General features: G+C 43.5%; 1 protein-coding gene across 5 annotated transcripts in view; it reads right to left on the reverse strand.

Annotated features, from left to right (window-relative positions):
* Positions 1-7,066: 7,066 nt before the first annotated feature.
* The window catches only part of LOC148024689 (calcium/calmodulin-regulated receptor-like kinase 1), a 120,890-nt gene continuing 103,579 nt past the window's right edge, over positions 7,067-24,377 (reverse strand). For 2 of the 5 annotated variants that reach the window (XM_087694342.1, XM_087694340.1), the window contains 5 exons: positions 9,118-9,203; positions 8,929-9,000; positions 8,520-8,723; positions 8,168-8,417; positions 7,067-7,998 (listed from right to left, as the gene is read on the reverse strand). In XM_087694342.1, coding sequence (XP_087550468.1) covers positions 7,925-7,998; positions 8,168-8,417; positions 8,520-8,723; positions 8,929-9,000; positions 9,118-9,203 — 686 coding nt within the window. In that variant the 3' untranslated portion in view covers positions 7,067-7,924. The remainder of the gene's footprint in view (positions 7,999-8,167; positions 8,418-8,519; positions 8,724-8,928; positions 9,001-9,117; positions 9,204-24,377) is intronic. The other 3 variants (XM_087694339.1, XM_087694343.1, XR_015693338.1) reach the window with 2 other exon arrangements.

Here is a 24,377-nt window from a genome sequence, read left to right on the forward strand (position 1 = left end):
ATCATGAAAAGTTGTGGAATTACATGTCTAGATAGAAATTTGATGTCAAGATTTTAGGATTGTTATTGTAATGTGCTTAGAAAGAGCTCTCATATGCTTGCATATATTAGGAGGTTTGCATATCTTAGGAGCCTTGAATTGGCCTTAAAAATGCTCATAGAGTTAGTCCTGTCAATATATACTAGGCGCTTTGCGCCTAGACTCGCCCCGGATCTTCGCGTCGGGGCGGGCGTGATTTTTGCGCGGAGGGCGGGTGCTGGACGCGTGGCACCCGCCGCCTCATTTCTTTGTGGGGGGGTTGGGGTTTGCCACGTGGCACCCGCTCCCACCTCCCCTTAACTAATAGTAAAGATAACACCACCTACAAAAAAAGATTGAGATTCTCTCTCTTTAATTTGCAAAAATCTAGTTTTGTTTTGTACATATAATGTGATGACTTATATTTTTATCTTTTGCACGAACTTGATTGAAAAATGCTTCTCTAAGGTTGACTATAATTGGGTAGAACCCTAAGAAAATTGGGTTGAGTAGGAATAGATTTCTTATGGTCTTGTTGGGTGAGGGCAAGGGGAGAAGGGGGTCTTTCATATTCAACCTCAATTTGTCTCTAGTTCTTGTCTTTGATTTACCTTTTTATTTGTCTTGCTATTAGGTGACATATTGTCACTAGAAAATCCGCATTTCCTACATCTTGAGTTGTAAACCTTGTGTTTTCAAGCGACTTCAGGGTCGTGGAGGTTGCTTGTTGCAATGGTTGGATTCTCTATTGCTTGCATTGTAATCTCGTTCCCCTTGTGTTTATGGGTTGATTACTTGCAATGGTTAGTAAAATTTGTGTTAGTACTAATCTAAATCCAAAAACTTTCATTTCTATGCATTAGGGGAAAACATGGACTCCAAAAGGGCTCTTTAGCTTAAGAGTAAATCACTTCGCTAAGTATAAATATTTTGATGTGGACCAATGGGAGAAGAGATGGGGTGTGCATGTTATTTAGTCGAATTTCCACGTGTGTAGTAATGGCTTGAGATTTTGGGAATCCACCATGCCATGTTATCAACATGTGCTACATGGCATGAAATTATATTTTCTTGAAATACAATTGTCCTTTCATTAGCATGTGTGTGGGTTTTGAACCCACATTCTCTTCTTTATGGAATCAACCTTTTATGAGTAGAATAAAGCCTAATGTTGTGATAACATTGCAAACTACCTTGTTATACAAAGTTGAGTTGTATTTTGACTTACAAAATTCAAAACCACTTGATCTATGGGTTAACCCACTTTCTATCTCTATTATGACATCCAAGCCCACCAGGTCTAGAGATTAGGAAAAGTGATCCCCATCTAATCCATTCCTTTCAAGGCCCTATTAGAGTCCATATTTCCCTTAAACTCTCTTTATTACAAACTTTAGTAATGCTCCATTATCTTCTCTTGTGAAATGCTGTAAAATAATATGGGTATCTTTCTCTCATTCTTTCTATCTTTGGTTTGTATAGCTATAGGAACTCTCAAGTTAAAACCCTTGCATGTTTGAGCTTTTGGAGGTGTAGAGAGGGTGATAAGAAGAAGTTGTAGTGCTTTTGTTGTGGATAGGAGGATATCTCTAGAATGATTGGGAGAAGCTAATTGTTTTTTTGGAGAAAGTGAAGAAGAGTAAGGCATGTTGACTCTTCATCATTCTCAAACTTCGAGTCAAAAACTATACAATGTATCTAAAACATAGCCCCCAAAAGTTTTGGCACCTCCATGTTCTTCTACTAATGATAAGCTTAAAGGCATTGACTACTCACCTTGGATTGCTATTCTAGAGGCTTGGGTTGTATAACTATAGGGACTCTCAAGCTAAAACCCTTGCTTGTGAGCTTTTGAAGGTGTAGAGAGGGTGATAAGAGGAAGAAGGTGTGGTGCTTTTGTTGTGGCCAGAAGGGATATCTCTAGAACGATTGGGAGAAGCTAATTGCTTTTTTGGAGAAAGAAGGTGAAGAAGGGTAAGGTAGGTTGATTCTTCATCATTCTCAAACTTCGACTCAAAAACTATACAATGTATCTAAAATGAAGCCCCCAAAAGTGGTTTGATTAGCTTTCAGTAATGGCAAGTTTAGTGAATAGGTGAATAGGACAATGCCATGGTTAAATATAACATTTTACTATCTACTAATTTTGGCCAATATTCATCTTATTTTAGCAAAGAGGTGGAAAGGGGTCTCTAAAATCTTATTTTAGCCAAAAGGTTTGTACTTGACATGACACTTTTTGGCTCCCTTCCTTCTACTTTCAATACCCTTCATGTGAATTTTGAAAATTTGATTCTTTTTAATTACCTTCAAAATTAGAAAAAAAGCATGGATCCAAAATAATATTTCAATATTATGTTATTTGTGTCCTTTTTATGTGCATCCATCTCACATTGTTTTCACACCTTAGTTTCTCCAACCTCATTTTTTGCATTTGCCCTATTCAAAACTCATTTTCTTTCAATACCTTGAATTCTTCCATGGCTTCTTCTAGGCAACCATATAACTTTGTAGATGCATGTTTATGCTACAACAAAATAGAGAATAATATGTGATCCAATAACCTACAAGCTCCATGATTTGATAGCAATGCTTCTCTCTTGCAAAGGTCCTTATAAGGTTAACAAACATAAAAGAGAGAATGTAAACTTTCATTGGAAAGGATAAATTTTGGGATTTAAGTTATAGATTAAAAATGATAAGGGCAACAAAATTTACCTTTTAAGAAAGTTTAAGATTAATTGTGTCTTTTATTTCATTCTTATTGTTCTAGTGAGTTTTGAGACTAACTCTTTGAGAACTTTGTGGAGATGCGTTTGTATCAACAAGTGAAGGATGATAACTATTAGAGTCACTCACAAGTACATTTAGCATGATGCATGCTAAATTCGACAAACTTATTTACCTTGATCATTCTTCAATTTTAAAAATTATATATTTACTTTGTAAAATACATTATTCTAATTAGCATGTAAGCATTTGAAAGGTCAAAAGAGCTTCTCAAACTTGATCTCAAGTCACTAAAGAATTGGGATACTTCATGATGATAGAAGCATCCAAGGGTTCAAGTTATAAATGTTATTAGAGAAATTCAAAATTTTATGAAAATTAGGAGAATATCAATGTGAGTTGGTTTATCTTGGTTTATCCCACTATGTTTTTGAATCTATCTTTCAGGGAATAGATTTGCATAGGATAAAAACAATGTGTTTGAGTAGGATAACCTCATCCCTCGTATTAGTTAAAATCTTTGAACCAAACTAGAAGTCAATGGAAAAAGTAAAGGGTGTTTTTTTCTTAGCAAATGTTTAGAGGACTTCATCATGTTATCGTGAAACATTCCAAGTTTAACAGTACATCATACAGAAGATGGAAGAGGATTAAGGGGGGATGGGCAACTTTGGACTCTAAGGAAACCAATGCTGACTTTGTTATGACTATCCATTTGGATGATGAGCTAAAGAATTTATTAGTTAGAAGGAAATGAAAATTGGTAGATGTAAGAAAAGCTCTTCAAGTTTTATCTTTTATCATGGTTTTACACAAATTCGTGTCCACATAGGGCCATAAACATCACTATGCACCATTTCTGACTACTTATTTGCTTGATTACAACCATCATTAGAAAGTGCAGTATGCTACATTTTATCAAGAATGTAACCTTTACATACTTATTTGGAAACAACATGCAAATGTTAAATTAGATACCATGTCTTGGAGATATGTGGCCAAAACATGCATGTCAACAATTAACATCATTTGCAAACTAGTGGTAATAATAACACATGCATAATGTGCAAGCCCCTTGTAAGCACCCACCCTATAAAGTGTAGAATACAAGGCCCCTAGTGCAAGAATAGTATCACCATAGCCATAATCATGAATCACACATATTTCGTGGACAAAAATAAATATAAAACAATTTTTGTGATATCTGGAACTAACAATGCCACATATATAAAGCACGAATGAAAGAGTGTGCAATACTAATAGTTGTTGTGACCTACACTCTACCAATAACTTTAATAGGGCTTGAGGTATTGTTGGCATCCTTAACATAGTTTTTTTATGAAGCCATTCCCAAAAAGAAAAACGACATAAGGAAATATGTGCTTGCTAGCACCACTATCTGAATACCAAACAATTGATTCAATAATTATTGTTAATACATATATCATGCATTGAAGGATCATAACCACAATCTCCTTCTCAAAACCACAATCTAATACATCATTGATTATCAAATCCAACTTGTTCTTAATGTGGCCTTCATGCTTGTAGTAACATGAGAAAAGCTTCTTCACTTGTCACCCTAGTCAATGTTTACCAAAATTCTATGCATAATGAGACAGGCTTTGAGCTTCCACTAAAAGAGACCTTACTATTTCCTTTCTCATGATGTGCAACCAACTCATTATCACATGTATGCATCACAAATTATTTTACTTGGACTACGTTTCTTGCACTAGCACTGAAGTTGATTCAATAAATGAGAAAGCATTAGGTTTTTCCTTCACAATGGTTCTAAGTGCAAATGCAAAGCCTTAATAAGAGTTGTATGTCGTACATTGGTAACTAATGTGTCATCTAGCATGATTTGATCAATTGGAACAAGTTGCTTCTCGATATCCTTGACTCTCATAAGAAATGTATTCATGGAATCACCCTCTTCATAGTCTTAAAATCCAATTGTTGATACAAGTAGGCAATGCATACCTCATTATGCACTTGAGAGTTTGAGAAGTGCATCCCAAGCTTGCTTAGTAGTTTTATATAAGCTATTGAAAGCGAGTCACTAATGCATGAGATTATGCATCATTGTTTTTCGACTAAATTTGTGCTCAATAGGCAACATATCTAGTAGCACATTACTAGGACCTGGATTGCCCTCCATTATGTGTCTTCAAAAGCAATAGCTACAGGTGCAATTGCAACAAGAGACTAAGGTAGCTTCTTGAATGCTCTATTAATATTCTATAGCCGTTTGACAACAAACATATGTTGCATCATATTATACCATAATAGATAGGTGGTCATACCAAGCTTCTCATTAACTAAAAATAGGTTGTAAACACAACATTTCTTCTAGACATTTTGATATCTCAAATGCACTGGTAAAGTACTCAAGGCACAATTGCAATGTGTCCCTGAATCATTGAAGCAATATGTATGCTTCCACCATTGGAAGATTCTTATAAAGCATGAACATTTGTTGCAAAAATGAAAGACTACTTACACCTCCTAATGACCTAAGTCCTTAAGCAACACAACAATTTGATGACTTTGATGCCCATGTAAGAGAAGCTTGGTAGAAAGTGGTGGAGTAAAGGCTTCGAGTAGTAGCAATCATTGGAAAACCCTTTAAAGAGGGAGAAAGCCACATGATCGTAAGTATGTTCACACATCACTAGGATAGTATGTGCCACAAGTTATTCAACACCAACTTTTTTCCCTATAACTTGAGGGAGGCCAAGGGGGAGGGGAAAAGGGGGAACGTCTCATAAGAATCTTCACACATCTAAGGGGATGCTTTACAATCCAGATTCTATTGTGTGTGGTCATTTTACAAAATCAAATCAATGCTGTGTTGTTATTGGGTTTTTTATTTGTGTAGAGTCTTGGATAAAGCCTCATGTCTTGTAGAGATGGTTAATAATAAAAAACTCCATGACCTTCAAAATACAATGAAAATAATGGATGACATCCTTAGATCACCTTAGCTTAGAGCCACCTCACTATTCAAGTCTGTTAGCATAGAAATCTTATCTTTTTATTATGAGTACCTTCAAAGTCTTTCAACCCTTGGTTGAAAGATTTTAGTCCATCTTAAAAACCTTTAAGCAAAATTATGAACAATTTAAATAAAAAACGAAGGTGACAATAATCACATTGTCATAACAAAGCTTCAAGCATATGTCAAGTTTACTTTTGGTCAAATAGTATGTCAAATTCAAAATTGAAAATTGGTTTTTTAAGAAATTATAATGGCCATGTACTAACCTATATAAAACCAATTAATGCAACTATTTTGGTGCCATTTGCATATGCCTTGCACTTCAATCTTAGGCAAATAAGCCAAGCTTGGAAGAAGAAAATTCTCTAAGCCTAAAGATAGATCACAATATGCAAAGAGACCCAATGAAGACAAGGACCAATTGCCACACTTTTATAAAGTAAAAGGGGAGAAGGGGGATGCCTTGTAAGGATTGGAGAACCCACATAAAAGCATGAATGCCACAAGCATAGATGTCCTAAATAGTAGTGCCAAATAGTAGTTTTCCAAGGTCTTGTTGGAATGTATCGTCAAAAAGGAGTTTCAAGGAAGAATTGAATACTCTGCTCTCATGACTTTTAATTAGTTCCCATCCTAAGCTTTCGAACCTAAATGTAACTCATTCTTTTCTGTCATGTGTAGGAAAAGAACACTTTGACACTTCTACTAAAGAGACTTCCACTTGAATTGGTAAAAAAAAAAGTTTTAACAATCCTACACACCACAAGATCCCACGCATGTTTGTTTTTCTTGCAACATTATTGGATCTTATGAAATATGCCAATTCTCCTCTTAGCTATGGTATCTTCCCCATGGTGCATATCCTCATTGTGTGATACAAAATTAAAATAAAAACCAAAAGTGAAAAAAGATGATGTTTGTGGCTATCCGAAAGTTTATCAAAGAAGGGGGATGGGACTTAGGATCATAAGTTGTCACCCTACAATGTCTGTAATGAGCTTTTATATATATAAAAGTTAATCACCCTACAGTGTGTAACTTACCATGCATTGAGTATATAACATGTATATAATGCATGTAAAAGGGAGATTTATTATTCTTACCCTTACATTTGCCAGCCTATTACAAAATGACGAATGCTTATTTTTGTCTTTTTGATGGCTGCAGAAGTTAGCACTAACAAACATGTTTGAGGTCTGGCGGTACAACCCACTAGACTGGTGGTTTACCCAGCTATTGTATCGATGATGTACGTGTATTACAGGACATATTTTGTACTTCGTATTTTACCGCAGGGTTTCTTCCCGAGGTGTTATTCAGACTCTTCTTTTTCTTGGAAAAAATATTTACTTAAAAGGAGTCAAGACTACATGCCCACAAACTTAATACATGGCCATCATTTTGAAATGTAGCCTACACAAAAATGATAACTTCTCGAGTTTCTTGCTTTTAAATAGCTAGTGTGATTAGTACAGAGAACTCTACTCTGGGGGGTGTTCCACAATTCAGAACAAGTCACAAAATAGGCCACACTCGTCTGACTGCACCTTACAAGAACAATGGCATGGGAGTTCTTCCCTTGTGCAAATATGCAATGGCACAAGCCTGGCGAATGTATTAAGGTCTATCCTAGACTAGAACTCGGATGGTTTTGTGTAGAAGCTTGAAGGTAAAACTCTGTAATACGCTTCTGTCCTTTTTGTTTCAAACTACCTGTTTCAGCAACCCCCCGAGTTGTCTGTCAGCAATCATCCAACACCGTAAAATTTGATGTCCTGTTCCAAAACCTAGTATGTTTCACCCTGTACATTTCCAAACAGCTCGAGTCTGAGCACAATGTGTCATACTATGTTGTCCTTAGTGCCTGCGTGTAATTCAATGGTAGTTTACCTTGTTGCAAGCTTTAAACCTGATATTTCTTCAGAGCATCTTTACAGCCACCTTGATCCAAGCTGCATTACACTTGGCAACATTCAGTTGCCATTTTTTTGTGGGACACCGAAATTCTGGCTCTCGAGATGTAAAGAAATGGGTCGTCACCTTGAAATATGTAGGCTCAGAACATCAGCATTAAACCTATCTCTACAGCAGCATACCCATCAGATACAAAAGACCACTTGATCCGACACCTGGGAGAGAAATTAGAACTTTCCCCTTGCTTCATTGAAGCTTCTAACTTCCCCCTCCTTTCATTGAAGCTTCTAGCTGCTTTGCAGCTTTACCAATGTTGCTTTCCAAGGTGATTCCTAATGGGCAGGGCAGAATCCAGGTTTAGATCGAACAGTATACTATTGATCTGAGAGTCTATACGAAAGGCAGTGGCATCACCCTAATAAACAATTCCTGATTAAGTCTCTTCACGTTCAGGGATACTAGCTAGACGAAGTAAATCATGCCTTTGGACATCAACCTCACCTGCTCTGCTTGTCTTAACTGTGTCATCATCATTGTTACTCAGTCTCTCCTGTTCGCCAGTAACTTTCCTCTTCCCCAACTTTGACAGTTGCTGCAATACCTCTCTCATTTTGGGCCGGTTGCGAGAACTTGTGTTTACACACTGCTTTGCAACTGCTGCAATAGCTGCAAGCTCTGTCAAATCGCACCTTCCATAGATTCTTTCATCTAAGATTTCTTCCCATCCCTCACCCTCCACGCTCAACAAAGCCTGCGAAGAAAGCAACAAGCCACAAGCTTCAATCTCTGATAAATCAGGTCTCAATTTCACAAATTGACTGCTTAGGAATGAAAATTTCGGACGTAGTACTACCAGGCCTACATAATCCATGAGTCCTTTTTGTGGATTTCTGGCTGTCATTAACTCAAACAACAAGATCCCAAAGCTGTACACGTCACTTTTTAAAGTGAATTGATGTGTTGATATGTACTCTGGATCCACATATCCAAAAGTCCCTCTTACTCCAGAATTGGGATGTTCTGTACTGACTTCCTTAGATAGCCCAAAATCTGCAACCTGATTAACAAACTTGCATCAGAACCAGTTAAAACTCATCAAAATGTTCAAGCCTGTCACAACCTCTCAGAACTGGAAAAATGCCCATGGCAACATGGATGATTCTTCATTTCCCTTGATGTGCCAATGATTTCCAATTTGCACATACTAAACTAGAACAGTGATCATGATGACTTCTCATAACAAGTCCTTTCTTTGAGTATACCCGTGCTCGCATGGAACCATCCAGCAGAATGTTTGCTGACTTAATGTCTCTGTGAATTACCGGGGGTGTGGCCTGAAGCACATAAAGCACAGAGATGAGGAATATTATTTAACAATATGTGAATGAAGACCGAAGCATGCTTTAATAATTCAGAAGCGTAGTCATCACAGCCTCAAAACCAACCATTACCCCTTCATGAAGATACTCGATTCCTCTTGCAACATCTTGAGCTATTTGAACTCTCATATCCCAAGATAATGGTTCACTAGCACCACCTGCATGGTTTGGCAACTTCTATTAATCATACACAGTCCAATACATGTAACTTCAATAACCAGTTTGACACTCCAGTCTAAATGTGTGGGGAAAAATTGTGAAAACTATCTATTAAAAGTAGATAGAACGAGCATATGCATGACCAAGATCATGTGCACATTGTTCTCTAGGTATGAACAAACAGCTTACACGAGGTAGGATTCAGATGCACATGGGAAAGTTTGTAAATGTTAAGGGGTAACTACACTTGGAAATGTGTGGCTGTTAGGGCCAAAAGAAGACCTCAAATGGTTGACATGAAATAAATAACATGGAAAATACCATGAGACATTAATATTAACATTAACTATCTAGCAGCGATGCTTTTAAGAAACCAGGAAAAGGGTTAATAATATTTTAAAGCTCGATCTCATAAGCCATCACTCATCTGCACCTTAGGGATATCCATTGCTTTGAAACTCCAAAAGAAAGGTCATTTTTTGCATTGGTGATGTACTAAAAGAGCAGAGATTACACAAGAGTGGGGTGTAAAATAGGCATTCACATAAAGCCAAATGTTTTAAGCTGCAACATGCAACCCAAAAACTAGTGCATTAAGAGTTGGGGTGGTTAGACTCTCTCTCTTTTTTTTTTCCATGAAGATAATTGAATTAGATAGAGAATAGTTACATCAGACCATCAGGTCAACATTCTCTCTGTAGCTCTTTCTTTCTATTACATGAGACCATCAGGTCAGCATACTCTGTCTCTCCCACTCTGTGTAACTAATATTTACATGAGGCCTGCAGGCTCTCAGAACAACCAGAAGAACCTACTACATGAATAGTACTAATAGATCACACCGAAGGAACAGCTGGAGTAGAGCGAACAATCGCCAGCCAGGGAGCAGCGATATCCAGAAGAACCAGGTCCGCTGATATCATAGAGGAGATTCGCCATAACACTATTCCGCGCACACGGGCCACATGCCCATGGATGCCCGATGCTGAATCAAAAATAAAGGCATTGCGAGTATGCCAAATATGCCACAGGGCTGTCCATCTAAGGAAATGAAATAGGCAGGAACAGTTCGAACTCAAAGAGGGCATTGAGGACATATTTCCCATAATCCAGGAATGAACTGATAGGCGGTGCTGAGTCACCGAGGTCCACACACGGGAGATGAAATTCCAGATCTGACGCGCAACAGGGCAGGAGACGAAGAGGTGAAGCAATGTCTAATCACATGTAGTGCAGAAAACACAACGCCCAACAGAGATCTTTCAGGCACGGAGCACTTCTCCCGTTGAAAGACCCCCAATGAGCAGCCGCCACATGACGACTTTTCCCTGATACGGGACCTTAGACTTCCAAAGCTGGATAAATCTTTCCCACCACTTCTTATTACTGTCCCTACGATGCCATAATCTATTCACTTTCCGCATGACCCACCTCTTGGCTTCCACCATTTGATGATGTATCTGATAGCTGACCTCTTCCCAAAATCATCAGGTAGCACAAACATCCAGTCATGCCAAGGATCCAAAGGCTGTAACGCAGGCAAAGGAAAGAACCTTTGAAGACTATCCTGTATGGACGACCAAATGTCCCTGTATCCAAAGTACTGATGAATACGCCTAAAGGAATAAAGATGGGGCTGCCCAAGAATAACGCTATCACGGACTATCTTCAACCCCAACCTAGCCATCCGATTGAACTTGTCTCGCTGCAAATCTTTTTGTGGCCAATCCAACAACTTTGAGGAAGCTAGTATTTCGTCTTGCAACGAATTTTCCTCTTTACGAATATCCGGGGGATGCCAAATTCCAAGCAACTCTTGCTAGGAAGCTATCAAATGAGAAAGGAGAAAAGACTGGGAGACCTTTAAAGGCCTTGTAGAATTAAGCGCATGCCACCAGGAAGTGTGAATAACCGTGCTACCATGAGAGATGCTAGTCTTTTCTATGAAGAATTTGGCAATGTCCGGCCAAGCATGACACTGAATACATAGACTCTGCAACAGGGATAGCCTCAAAGCAGCCATATGCAAATTGACATCTAGCAAAGCTGCACCCCCCATCCTTTTCGGAGTGGTCACATGATGCCAGGAGATCCATACCTGCCCCAAACGATTACCTTTCTTTTTCCAGAGCATAAATCTGATAGGCTGAACCAAATCCAAATTGGACTTCTTAGTCCAAGGAAGCAATGGCAAAAAGAATGAGATCATACTCATCATAATATATTGAGCCACTTTTAGTCTAACATGTAGTGGCCAATTCTGGGATTTCCAGTACATGAACCTGTCATGAATTCGGGAGGCCATCCAATCCAGCAATGCTCGGGAAGCAACCTCCACACCAATAGGATATCCCAAGTGTTTGGTTATATTACCCCTTGTCATCACAATCCCATTCCAGCCCAAGGCCTGCAGATCATTCTCCGTACAAGAGAGAAGGGTGGATTTCTGAGTATTGATGTGAAGACCTGATGCCAAAGTAAAAAGATTCCAAGCCACCATTGCCCGATTAACATTAATATGATCTACCTTAAGAACCATAAAAGAATCATTTGCCAAAGATTGACCCACAAGTTGGTCATCATCGGGAAGAGTCAAGCCAACTATCTCACCTCGAGCTGCCAGTTTATCCAATAATGAGAGTATTGGGTGAGTTACCAAAGCAAACAGCAAAGGGCTGAGAGACAGCCTTGCCGAAGGGACCGAGATAAAGCAATTTCCTCAGTAATCCCTCCATTAAGAGCAATACGGGTCACAGCACCTTGACTGATAGTATCAACTAGAGAAATCATACGGGGCCTAAAACCCATTGTAGACATTAATTGCTGTAAGAAAGACTAGCTGACATGATCAAAAGCCTTCTTGATATCCAACTGAAGCATAACAACTTGCTGGCTAGAAGCTTTGGCATAGTCAATTCTGAGTTGAACATTCAAAATGTTGTGCATTATATTCCGACCTTTAATAAAACCGTACTGACGTGGATGAATGAGGTGGGAAAAAACTTTTTGCAATCTCTTGGCAATAATTTTGGAGAAGATTTTATATAATGATCCCATAACAGAAATGGGTCTCCATTGTTTGAAAGAGGTCGGAGAGGGAACCTTGGGCAACAACTTGATTACAGCAAACTTCCAATCCGAAGGCATCATACCAAAGTTCCACACTTGCTGACACAAGCGAGTTAATGGGTCCTTGAGCAATTGCACATTGGCTGAAAACAGCTAATTAGGAAGCCCATCCTAGCCTGGACTTTTCCTTCAAGGCAAGTGAGATAGCACTTCTTCCACTTCATCTTTAGAAATATTAATCTCAATTAGATTCACCCATTTTGGTTTGACCTGATTACTAACCAGGTCACAAATATATGTTCGAGCAGCGAGAATAGCATCAGAAAGAATCTCTTGCGGACCCAACAAGGCCCTATAAAAGTCAACAGTCATGCGAATAATAGAGGCATGATCGGTCACCATATCACCTTGCCCATTCTTTAAGCGCACAATATTTTCCCGGGCATATTTCTAATGCAGACGAGCAAAAAATTGATGAGAATGACAGTTGTTGTCATGTAAAGCTTCAGCTTTGGCCAACAGTTTATATTTTGCATATTCCTCTTCCTGAAGAGATTGGACCCTGCCTTTCAGCCATTCAATACATGTGAGCAAGTCATCATTGGAATCCCCAGTCTAACATAGAGACAAGGAATGAGCTAATAAGGATTGAGCATGCTGCAATTCAGCTCGAAAGGAGGAAGCATGTTGAATACCATATTGTCGGGATAATGCTCGTGCATTATCCCTAAAAACCGCCCATGCTTCCATCCCTATAGATAGGACTCTCGAGCTAAAGGAGGCTATCAGCTGCTGAACCCCTTCCAAAAACTGATTTTGCTACAAAAAAGGTTGATTAAACTGAAGAGGAAAACGGGCAAGGAGAGCCTTAAATGCATGAACATGTCTGTGGCTCATTTCTAGAACCAAAGGGTAATGATTTGACAAAACATGTTGCTTTTCCACACGCATGTTAATGATTGCAGGAAGAAAAGAGTCACTTTGGCAGATGTATATCCTATCCAATCTTTGGCCCGAGTGTTTGGATGTTGAAGAGAACGATAAGTGTATCCAGCTTGTGATGGATATATCCAAGAGACTCTCTCTCTTTTTTTTTTTCGTAAAAGGTAATTGTATTAATTACGAAAAAAATACAAGATTACTGGATTACAAGATACATGATGACACAAAGCCATCATGTGAAGAGGTTTTCTCTTTCTCTCTCTCTCTGTTTTCTGATTACAAGATACACGAGGGCCGTGTGGGGAAGCCCCGTAGTAATGCACTGAAAAGGTTACACCAATCATGGCAACGACCCAGAGGCAATTGCCATATGCCACGGATGCAAATCCTCCCGAGGGAGCAAGTCGGAGTGTCGGATGATATCTAGCTGCCAATGCAAGAGCCCTTTAAGCCTGGCAATATGTTGGGGTACATTAGAGGCCGAATCAAAGAGAAAAGCATTGCGCGTGGTCCAAATGTGCCAGCATCCCCAATATCTGAAAAAGTGAAATAAGAGCTTCTCATGAACTGTGGCGGTGCGGGATACTTCGGGCGCACAAAAACCCAGTCGAAAGGAGTTAGTGAGGACCCCACCACCGCGTGCCAAATGTGCGACAAGAGTGACCAGATATTCTTGGCGAGCGGGCAAGAGAGAAAACGATGTCGGGCCGATTCCGCCGGTGTGGTACAGAAGAAACAATTGCCATTCGAGATGCGACGCTTGGCAAGGGCCGAGGCCAGAGGAAGACCACCAATCATCACCCGCCAAAGAAAAACCTTGCATTTGAAAGGTGTCTTATTTAGCCAGCCCTCCATCAGCATTTTCTGCCACCATGACAGCGATTTCCGTAGTCCCCAAACAGTATTAGCTTTCTCTCCCAGCCATTGGTGATCTTGAACAAGAAGATGATACACCTGATTAGTAGAGGCCTTTTCCAGACTCGGGCGGCCTGCAAGGTCCCAGTCCTGCCAAGGGCGATCCACAGTCAAGGCAGGAAAGGGTTGCCGACTCTGAAGCTCCGACGAAAGCTGCTCCCATAAATCACGGTATCCACGCGGGATCTTGAAGAGTCGCCGAGCAGTCCGAAACGATACGAGGACATTGCGAGTGGCAAGGGTAGCATCCGCAACCGACGTCACACCTAAACGGGCCATGCGATTAAATCTTGGTCTGAGTTGATGTTTATCTTCCCATGAAAGGAGTCGGGATACTGCCAACAATTCCAGCTGAAAGGAGTTAGTCTGCAAGCGGTCCCCTACTGGGTGCCAACGGGCCTTTTGGAGCACCACTTTCCAAGAGCCGACCAAGTGCAGTAACAAAGAGGAAGAGGGACTGGAAACACGAGAGTCAGCATTAAGGACATGCCACCAGGAGGCCCGAAGCCGTGTGTTGCCATGGCGGAGCCCGCTATCCTCAAGAAAATAACGGGCTATGATGGTCCATGGGTGATGATCCACACACATGGCACGAAAAAGGGACCACCGGAGAGCTAACATATGAGTGTGTGCATCCAAAATAGCTCCTCCACCCATGCGCTTAGGGGTACATACGTGCGACCATGAAATCCAGGAAATGCCGGCCTGCAGTGAATCCTTCTTCCACAGCATGAAACGGATGGGATGAGTGAGGGCCTTCAAAGTAGTAGGCGTCCATGGCAACAAAGGCAGGAAATACGTTAGCATTGGAAGCATGATTGTTTGGGCCACTTTGAGGTGGACATGGAATGGCCACGCTTGCGACTTCCAATACATAAACTTCGCCGCCAGTTTTTGTGAAATCCACTCCAGCAGGTCTTTTGGTCGTACATCCACCCCCAATGGGTATCCAAGATGCCTGACAATGGAGCCACGGGAAACCACCTGGACTTTCCAGCCTAAGGACTATAAATCAGGCTCCGTACAACTGAGAATGGCTGACTTAAGGGCATTGATGCGAAGCCCAGAGGCCTGACCAAAGAGTGTCCAAACATCTAATGCCCTTCGAATGTTGTCCTTGTCCGCCTGCAAAATCATAAAGGTGTCATCAGCCAAGGATTGGCTAACGAAGTGCTGACCCAACGGAAGAGACAGCCCGGCCAGCTGAGCCGAGGCTGCCATGGAGGATAACATTGAAAGGACCGGGTGAGTCGCCAGGGCAAAGAAGAGAGGGCTCAAAGGACAACCCTGTCTGACCGAGCGTGCAAGGACAAATGGCTCTATAACTCCACCATTAAGCATAACTCTGGAGGAAGCCTCAGCACTAATGGTGTAGATCAGTCGGGACATTCGGGTACCAAAGCCCATAGCCGACATGAGGTCTGCAATGAAAGACCAGTCCACATAATCAAACGTCTTTTCCAAGTCCAATTGGATCAATACCACTTCCTGACCGGAGTGCCGCGCATAGTCAATAGCCATTTGCACGTTTAAGATATTATGCAGAATGTTGCGGCCCTTAATGAAACCATATTGGAGAGGATGCACAATAGCTGGAAGGTGCTTGTGAAGCCGATTCGCCAGCACTTTGGAGTAGATTTTATACATGGAGCCCATCAAAGAGATTGGTCTCCAGTGTTGCAACTTTGACGGCGAAGGGACCTTTGGAATTAGTTTGATAAGGCCTTCTTTCCATGAGGAGGGCATGACCCCCGTTTCCCACACCTGCTGAAACATGGCCACCAATGGCTTCACCAACTGCGTGGCCGAGGTCTGAAAGAATTCATTAGTGAGACCATCCCAGCCAGGACTTTTATCATTCGGCAGATGCAACAAAACGTCCATAACCTCTTCCTCGCAAATATTCGTCTCCAAAGCGGCTTGCATATCAACTGGAACCTGCTGGCGGACCAGATGATAGAAGACTGAGCGGGCATGCGTAACCTGGCTAGAAGGCGAGGAAGAGGAACCAAGAAGATCCATAAAATAGTTTTTGCACATAGTGACAATGGTCTGCGGATCCGTGACCATGCGACCTTTCAAATCCTGGAGTCTGGTCATATTTTCGCGAGCCGGAGACGCATGCAAGGCGCGAAAGAACTTATGAGACTGGCAGGCGCTATCTTGCAATGTGTCCGTCAAGTTGTGCAGCTTGGCCTGTTGATAAGATTTCAACTGAAACACTTGAATAAGATGGGCCAATCGCCTCTCCAGAGACAACAGAAAATCATCATCAAGGGAATCCAGGAGCAAGGAACGGACCAAAGCCAGTAAGTCTTCTGCTGCATATCGACGTCGGCGGCAAAGCGAGGCATGATGGATCCCATACTGGCGAGCAACCCGCTGCACATTAGAGAGCAGCCGTGCAAATGAAGGCAAGCCCTCAGAGGCAAAGTCCAATAAGAACCTCTCAATCAGCTGCTGCATATAGCCCTGGAAAATTGAATGCTTCAAATAAGAGGAGTTGAAACGTAAAGGGAGCCTATCCAGGAATTGCACAAAAGGTGCAATAGAGTGTGCCCGCATCTCAAGCTGGAGGGGGAAATGGTCCGACAACGCATATTGCCGCAAGACCTTCATTTCCAGCATCTCGGGAAGAAAATCATCCCCCTGCATGATATACATTCTGTCCAGTCGCGACCAGGTAGTTGCATATTGTGCGGAATGAAAAGTAAATCCTGAAAAAGAAGGGTGAAGCCACGACCAAAGATCTTGCTTGAGTACGTGCAAAGCAAAGGAACTCCACACCCGGCTTTCCGACGTATCCATTACCGAATGCCCTGAAGTGGACTGAGAAGAGTCAACACACATATTGAAATCTCCCATCAAAAACCCCCTTCGGCCAAGTGACATGGAGCCCTGCAAAGTGGACCAAAGATCCTGGCGGGATACGGGATCATTCGGAGCATAGAGGCCCAACAGCCATAAAATCTCTCCTTCAAATAAGACTTCGATCACCAGAAAGCGGCCCTGCACATCATTTTTAACAAGGACAGGCTGATATTTCTCATGGACAATCATCAGCACGCCCGAATAGTGCGTAGCATGGGTCCCTGCATAAAACAGACGGAATCCATGACAATCCATCACTTTTCCTGCTTCACCGTGACTTTTGTGCTCAACTGCACACAGTACATCCCACTGGTTCTCATGCAAGACGGTCCACATGGCATGTTGCTTATGGCGAGAGCAAATGCCTCGCACATTCCACGTGGCTATCTTCATGTATCCTCAAAGAAGGAAGTCAGGAACGAGGCGCCTGCTGCCTCGATTTTACCTTTTCCGCGAGAGCATCCAGGACACCCTCATCCAGAAAATCAGCCAATACTGCAAAAGAATTCTGGCGACCTGCTTTGGAGGTAGAAGGGAAATCCACTGCCTTGGGAGAGGGGCGGGGATAACGCCGATCCCAGGGTGTAATAACATTTCCTTTGGCATCGAATGCCAGCTTGGCAGGTGGGCCTTTGGGGCCATCGGTATAGGCTCTCCTTGGAGACTGATTACGGGGGGCAGACGGGGCCGTAGGACACGCAGCCTGCTGTGAAGTGGCCATTTCTTTCCGGCGCATATACGTGCGCACGGAATCCTGGGGCGCGGTAGGCCCAGCATCCGCCAGGCCTGCATCCAACTTTTTCCCTTTTTTGGGACGTGCCTCAATCCAATCAGTGCGACGGGAATCCACACTCAGGACCTGTTGTTTGCCTTTATCCATGACATGAGGAGACTGAAGGGCTTCCTAGGGCGTGGCATCAAGCACCATGGTGTCCTTGGGCAGCACAACCTGCGCATCCTCCGAAGACGATTGCTTTTCAGGGCATTCGGCCATGAAATGCCCCAATTTACCACATGAAAAGCAGTGGCCCGCAAAGTTGCCCCATTTTAAGCGAAAATACAAAGGATGCATGCCCGAACAATTGAGGCGAAGCCACGCGGGCCTTTTCCTGGCTGTGTCCCATAGCATGCATAAACGGTTGCGGTTCATCGCCCTGAGGCTTCGGGGAACCAGCACTGTTCCCACAACTGCCATCGCATCCTTCAACATGGGCCAATAGACCGCCGGACAATTTTCCACCTCTACCCACACCGGGCATTCGCGTTGAAGCAGACGCTGGAAGTCGGCCATGGGGCGCCATGGCACAACATGGACCAGGCGGCGATCAAAGAATAGCGGCAACTTGGACAGGAGCTCAGCGCGATGCGTTTCCGATTTCAGCTGGACCTCATAAAAGCCGCGAGGTCCAAGGAAGATCTCCTCAACAGACTCCCCTTGCAATAGATGGTGCAACCACTGGCGAATATGCGAAAGCACTGGGATCCTGCCAGTGAAGAAAAGTATGACTGCACGATCATAAAACACCGAGAAGGATCGCAAGACTGATTTGGGGTCCACCGTGGCGTCCAACACATCATCCGTTCCCGCAACAGAAAAAGATTCGGTATTATGCTGGACATAATCACCGAGCAGAGTATTGGCGAAGTCCAGCAAATGCTCCCAGTCAAATTCCTGCGAATCCACAGGATCAGAGGCCACTTGCGCATAGGAGCGTTCCAGAGGACTCATTGGCTCATCAGGCGTATGCTTGGAGCGTTTGCCGGCAGGCGGTAGTTCAGAACTCGGCGGCAACTCCTCCGTGCATGGCACCATATCTTCCGGGTCCTCTGCATCGGAATCAGGGCCAAGGGCTGCCACCGTCCGGTCAAGAAAATCCATATCCAGGCCAGCCATACTGCTGACTTCACACTCGTCCTGGCAGAGGGCGAGCTAGGTTAGGTGAGGTCGATCCTGCGCAGGGACGGATTGCTGGTCCCCAGCTTCACACAGGATCCAGTCAAGCCCACGCTGCCCTGGGGGAAGGGGGCCAGGCGGCGCGCAGGGAAGGGCGGCGAAGAAAGCACAGGGCAGGGCGGCGCAGCACGCAGGCGGGTCAAAGACGAAAGGCGCACAGGGGGGCGACGAAGGGGGCGCAGGGGGGTAGCGACAGGCGAGGGGTCAGGGCGGCGCGCAGGGCGGTGCCAAGCCAGCAGGTCAGAGGGGCGGCGACGGGGCGGGGCACGCAGGGCCAGGCGCAGGAGGGCCCGACGGACGCAAGGGCGGACGGGCACGCAGGGCCCCGACGGGCGCAGGGACTCGCAGGGTCAGGCGGGCGCAGGCGGAAGCGGAGGGCGGACAGGTCAGACGACCTTCATGATGCTCCACACGGTCAACGAGCACAGGGGGGAAGGACCAGGGCGACGGAACGTGTGCACGCAACAGGCAGCGGGCCCTGCGGCGCAAGCCCAGGCAAGGGCACGCGACCCTTAGGCAGCAGACTGTGCGCAATGGTACAGGCAAGGGTTTGAGCAGGTCATGCAGGACAGTCGCGACAGGTCGCCATCCTCACTGCTGCCATTCTCCCGCGCTCACACTCTCTCTCTCTCTCTCTCTCTCTCTCACTCACTCACTCACTCCCCCCAAGCCTCTCTCTCTCTCTCTCTCTCTCCCCCCTATTGTCTCTCTTCTCATTCATGCCATCCTTAAGAGACTCTCTCTCTCTCTCTCTCTCTCTCTCTCTCTCTTTGTGAACAGGCCAGCCAAGCCTGAACAAAGGCCTCGTAGCAAACACTCATGAAGCCAAAAGGCTATTAAAACACCATTCTATAGGAACAAAAGAAGAGGATCATGAAGAGGGCACAACGGGGGTGAAGTGAACAGTATCCATGCATGGAGCAGCCACCTCTCCAATTATGAAACCAGCCGAAACCATGGAAGAAATCTGCCATAATAGCAAGCCTCACACCAACCCACATGTCCACAAATACTGAAAGTTGAATAAAAGATAAAAGCATTGCAAGTTCGCCAAATGTGCCAAAGACCAGCCTATTGCATTAATTGAAAGAGACAGGGATGGTGAGACTGTAACCTGGCCATGGTCAACATCTTGCCTAAGACCCAAGAACGGGTGCGCATTCTTTGACCTGTTAGTGAGGTCCACACTCTGGAGATGGAAGTCCCAAACCTATCTAGCAACTCGACAAGAAATGAAAAGATAAGTAGGGGTCTCATCACAAGTAGTACCAAAATAACATTTGCCACATGATATCTTGCAAGCCTGCAGCACATTGCTAGTGGGCAGACCCCCAATAAGAAGCCTCCATATAAATACTTTTCCCTTGATAGGGAAGCTTTGACTTCCATGGATGAAGCACACGATCACACCACTTAGTTGCACTATCCCGGACAGACCAAACTTTATTAGCATTCATTGTAATCCATCTCTTATCCTCTACCATTTTGTGGTAGATCTGATTGGCTAACTGTAAATCCATTCCTCCCTCCAAGCTCGACCAAATCAGCTTGTAACCTCGAAGTATTCAGAAATCTAGCAAGTATGGCGGAAAGAATAAACCCTCACTTGACTAGGAATAATAGCAACTTGAATGGACTTCAAGCCCAATCTTTTGAATCGCTGAGTTGAATTCAGAGTATTCCATCACAAGTCCTGGAAAGTAGTGCACCCATGCGAAATTCCAACATCCTCTATAAAGAACCTAGCAATATCTGTCCAAGGGTGATGCTGAACACACAAAGATTGCAAAGGGCAAACCATAAGGCCGTCATATGAATTTTGATATCCAACAAGACAGCACCACCCAGCTGTTTTGGCATAGTAGCATGTTGCTAGGATACCCACACTTGGTCTAGTCAGTTCCCTTGCTTCTTCTAGAGCATAAAGTGAATAGCCTGCACTAGTTCTTGCATTGACTTCTCCGTCCAAGGAAGCAATGGAAAAAACTATAAAATCATGTTGATCATGATTATTTAAGCCACTTTCAATCGCACATGCAGAGGCAAACCTTGGGACTTCTAATACATGAACTTATCATGAATATGTGAAGATATCCAGTCAAGTAAGCATAAGGATCCACTTCCACCTATGAAGAAAACTGCTAGGGTTTGTACTGAGGAAACACAGTGTACGACCACCACAAAAACACAAAGAGATAGACACAGACACTGAAAGCAAAGCTCAAACCCTAAACACAAAACTCAAAACTCAAACTCAGGAACTCAAACACAAATAGAAGAAGGGAGAGAAGAACACAACTCAAAAGTGAATGAATATTGTAAATGAATGTAATAGTGTACAGATACTCAAGGGAAGAGCAAAGTCTTGGAGAGTGACATCAATTGGAGACGGATCCCAAGTTTGTGACCACCAGTCGAAGTGTGGAGTGAGGAATCTGCAAAACACTGATGCCAAGAGGCTGAGGAGACTGAGGCCACAGTTGCAAAAGAGAGAGATGATGCCAAATGGCTCCAAGAGGGTGCAAATGCAAGTTGAAGGATGTCGTTTGATGGAGAGGGAAGCAACCACACTGTCACCAGGCAAAGGGAGCCCAAAGGCAGGCAATTGGAGGGTGTGGAGACTGACGCCTGGCTGATGTGGGTCAAATGCAAGCACTAGGAGATGGTGGAGATGTTCGTGATGGCAAGTGGATGCCAAACGCAGCCTAGAAGATGGCGCCAAATAGTGGGTGATAGCCTGGAGGAAGGCACCAAGCCACTGCAATGGCTGATGGAGAGGTGGTAGTAGTTGTGAAGGCTAGACAACCACGTGGAGGTAGATTGATGGCTAAAATCTGCATACAAGGGTGAGAAACTTGCAAAAGGGATCAATCAAGCTAAATGGGGGTAGCTTGTCTATTTATAGAGGTTGAAGGATGCCGCAAAGAATTAGGGTTTTTTGGGGACCACTGAAACTCTCTCGGACCGCTCCCCTTTTTAGGGTTTTTCATTAATTATTTGTTTTTTGGAGTTGTTTAAGAATGCTAATCAATTGAAAAGTGTGTTTTAGCTCAACACCCCCTCTCAAGTCCAAAACTGAGCTGAAAGGTTAGACCAACCACTTTGATTTTACTTACCCCAAGGCGTCCCACTCCAAAGTAGCTAGGGTATTGGACAAAGGGTGCACATCGGTTGCCTAGTGGCCTACCAAGACTATAGAGGCAATGGTTATCTTACCAAGGGAGTCCAAGTAGTCACCCCAGAGAGGATAGGGCATCGGACAACAGCCGTCGGTGGAAACAGGATAGTCCAAAAGGTGATGAGGTATCCATGTGATGAAGTATGGTCGTGTGGTGACAATACCATTGGACTGTGCAGTCATATCGGTCTATTGAGGCTTTTTAGCTGGGAGACCTTGAGCCTTGGAGTGACACTCCTCGTTCACATGGCCGGATCTCTAGCACTGTGTGCAAAACCTATTTTTCTTAGGGAGTTGCTACCAGATAGGTCTTGATTCTTTGGTTTCATCTAAGAAAGAGGTGTCACCGTTGGATTGGCTTGCCTTCGCATCTTGCAAGTTCTTGCCACAATTGGTTTTCCCTCCTAAAAAAGAGGCAACCAACCCCCTCTGCCTTGAATAAGGCTATGATGAGGATTTCTTGTGGACTTCATCGTGCAACCTCGTGTAATGCAAGAATTGACACTCAAACTCGTAGAACGTCGACAATCTAGGCTATGAGATGATGTGCTAGATGAAATTGAAGTATTTTCTCGGCAACTTATTCAAGAAGAAGATAACCTAATCGTTGCCTAACTTCGAAGAGCCAGTAGTGGCGAATTCGGTGAGTAACCGTCTATATTTAACCAACTTGACTTTCAGATCATTCCCTGTCTTAATAGAGAACTCTTGAAGCCCAAAGTCGAAATTTATGCATCGAGTACAATCTCTGGCCGCATAGCGGTCAAGAAGATGACTCCAACACTCTAATATGAGCGAGAAGTACTGTAACTAAGAGTGAAACTCAGGAAGCAATCCTTGCATCAGCTCAACATTGGCTGTGGCATTGCAAGCTCTCCATTGATGGATGTAGTTAGGGTGAGCTAGTCAAGGGTCTGGTATAGGCTCTAGACCAATGACAAGGTTCCAAAGACCTTGAGACTCAAGCACTTGTTGCATGAAATTTTACATTAGCTCAACATTGGCTGTGGCATTGCAGGCTCTCCATTGACACATAGGCTCTAGACCAACGACGAGGTTCCAAAGATCCTAAGACTCAAGCACTTGTTGCATGAAATTTGACCAAGTGGTAAAATTCGACCCGTTAAAACAAGTCTTATTCGTGAAGGCATTTTTGGCCATTGCAACAGGAGTGATAATGCTAGGTGATGGATATAATGGGGGAAAGTGTAATGTGGGTAGGATAGGGGAGTGGAGTATACTTGGGAATGGGTCCCAGAGTGCCCACCAAGCATACGATGAGTGTGCAAGGTGGATCCATAGGTAGGGATGGGCTGACTAGGCATGCACATGGTAGCTGCATGAGTAACCCAAAAAGGTGGGATGGGAACATGTGGAGCAAAAGATGGGAATCCTTGCGTAGATGTAATCCAAGGAGTGTATGAAGACGTACCATAAGCTAAGGATGAAAACCCCTATGTCTCAGTGGTCATGTAAGATGTGAATTTGGGGGTAGTGAGAGGGATGCCAACCACAGTCGTCCTAGGTGCTATGGGTGTGCTCATTTGCAGAAAGGTGAGAGGCATTGTGTTAAAGGGTGACATGCCCCCTAACGAAGTACCAAGGTACAAAGAGGTAGAGAATGCGGTAGAGAATGAGAAAGTGCCAGGAGTGAAGATGGAAGATCCAACCCCTAGTGTGTGTGATGTGGATGTGTGGCGTAATCCAAGGTTTTGGAAAGATGATGAGAGGTGATCAAGGTGTGATGTAGAAGAGGGTGAGATGGAAGGGAATTAAGTGTGTGTTACATGATCAAATGAAACAGAAGCTGTAGATGTACTTGAATTATGTCTGCTTCGAGAGCCCTCTCAATTGTTCACATACACAAAGTCTTCGGATCCTGTACCTCAAAAGAAGAAACAAGAGAGGATTTTGATTCATGCAGCTCAAACGGATTGTACGAACCTCGCACTGGACTTGGCTAAGATGAAGATGGATCGCTAGACGTTCTAAATGCCGTATATCCTCCATGATTGGAGAGGTGGCCAACCTCACCAACCGGTCCGAATGTGGTAGTAAAACTAGTAGGACGGGTATAAATATCACTGTACTTGTTGCGATAGAACTCCTCAAAGTCCTTCTCTGTCATGTGGGTGAAATCTAGAATAGGAGTAGAAAAAGAAGGTGACGGTGACGGTGAAGGTGGAGTGTTGTCCTCCTCACTGAGTCTATAATGTTGTCTCAAGGCCTCCAATGATGAAAAAG

This window comes from Lygodium microphyllum, chromosome 15 (genome assembly GCF_053477565.2).
Source record: "Lygodium microphyllum isolate KBCC chromosome 15, Lygodium_microphyllum_v1.1.10, whole genome shotgun sequence".
Classification (NCBI taxonomy): Eukaryota; Viridiplantae; Streptophyta; class Polypodiopsida; order Schizaeales; family Lygodiaceae; genus Lygodium; species Lygodium microphyllum.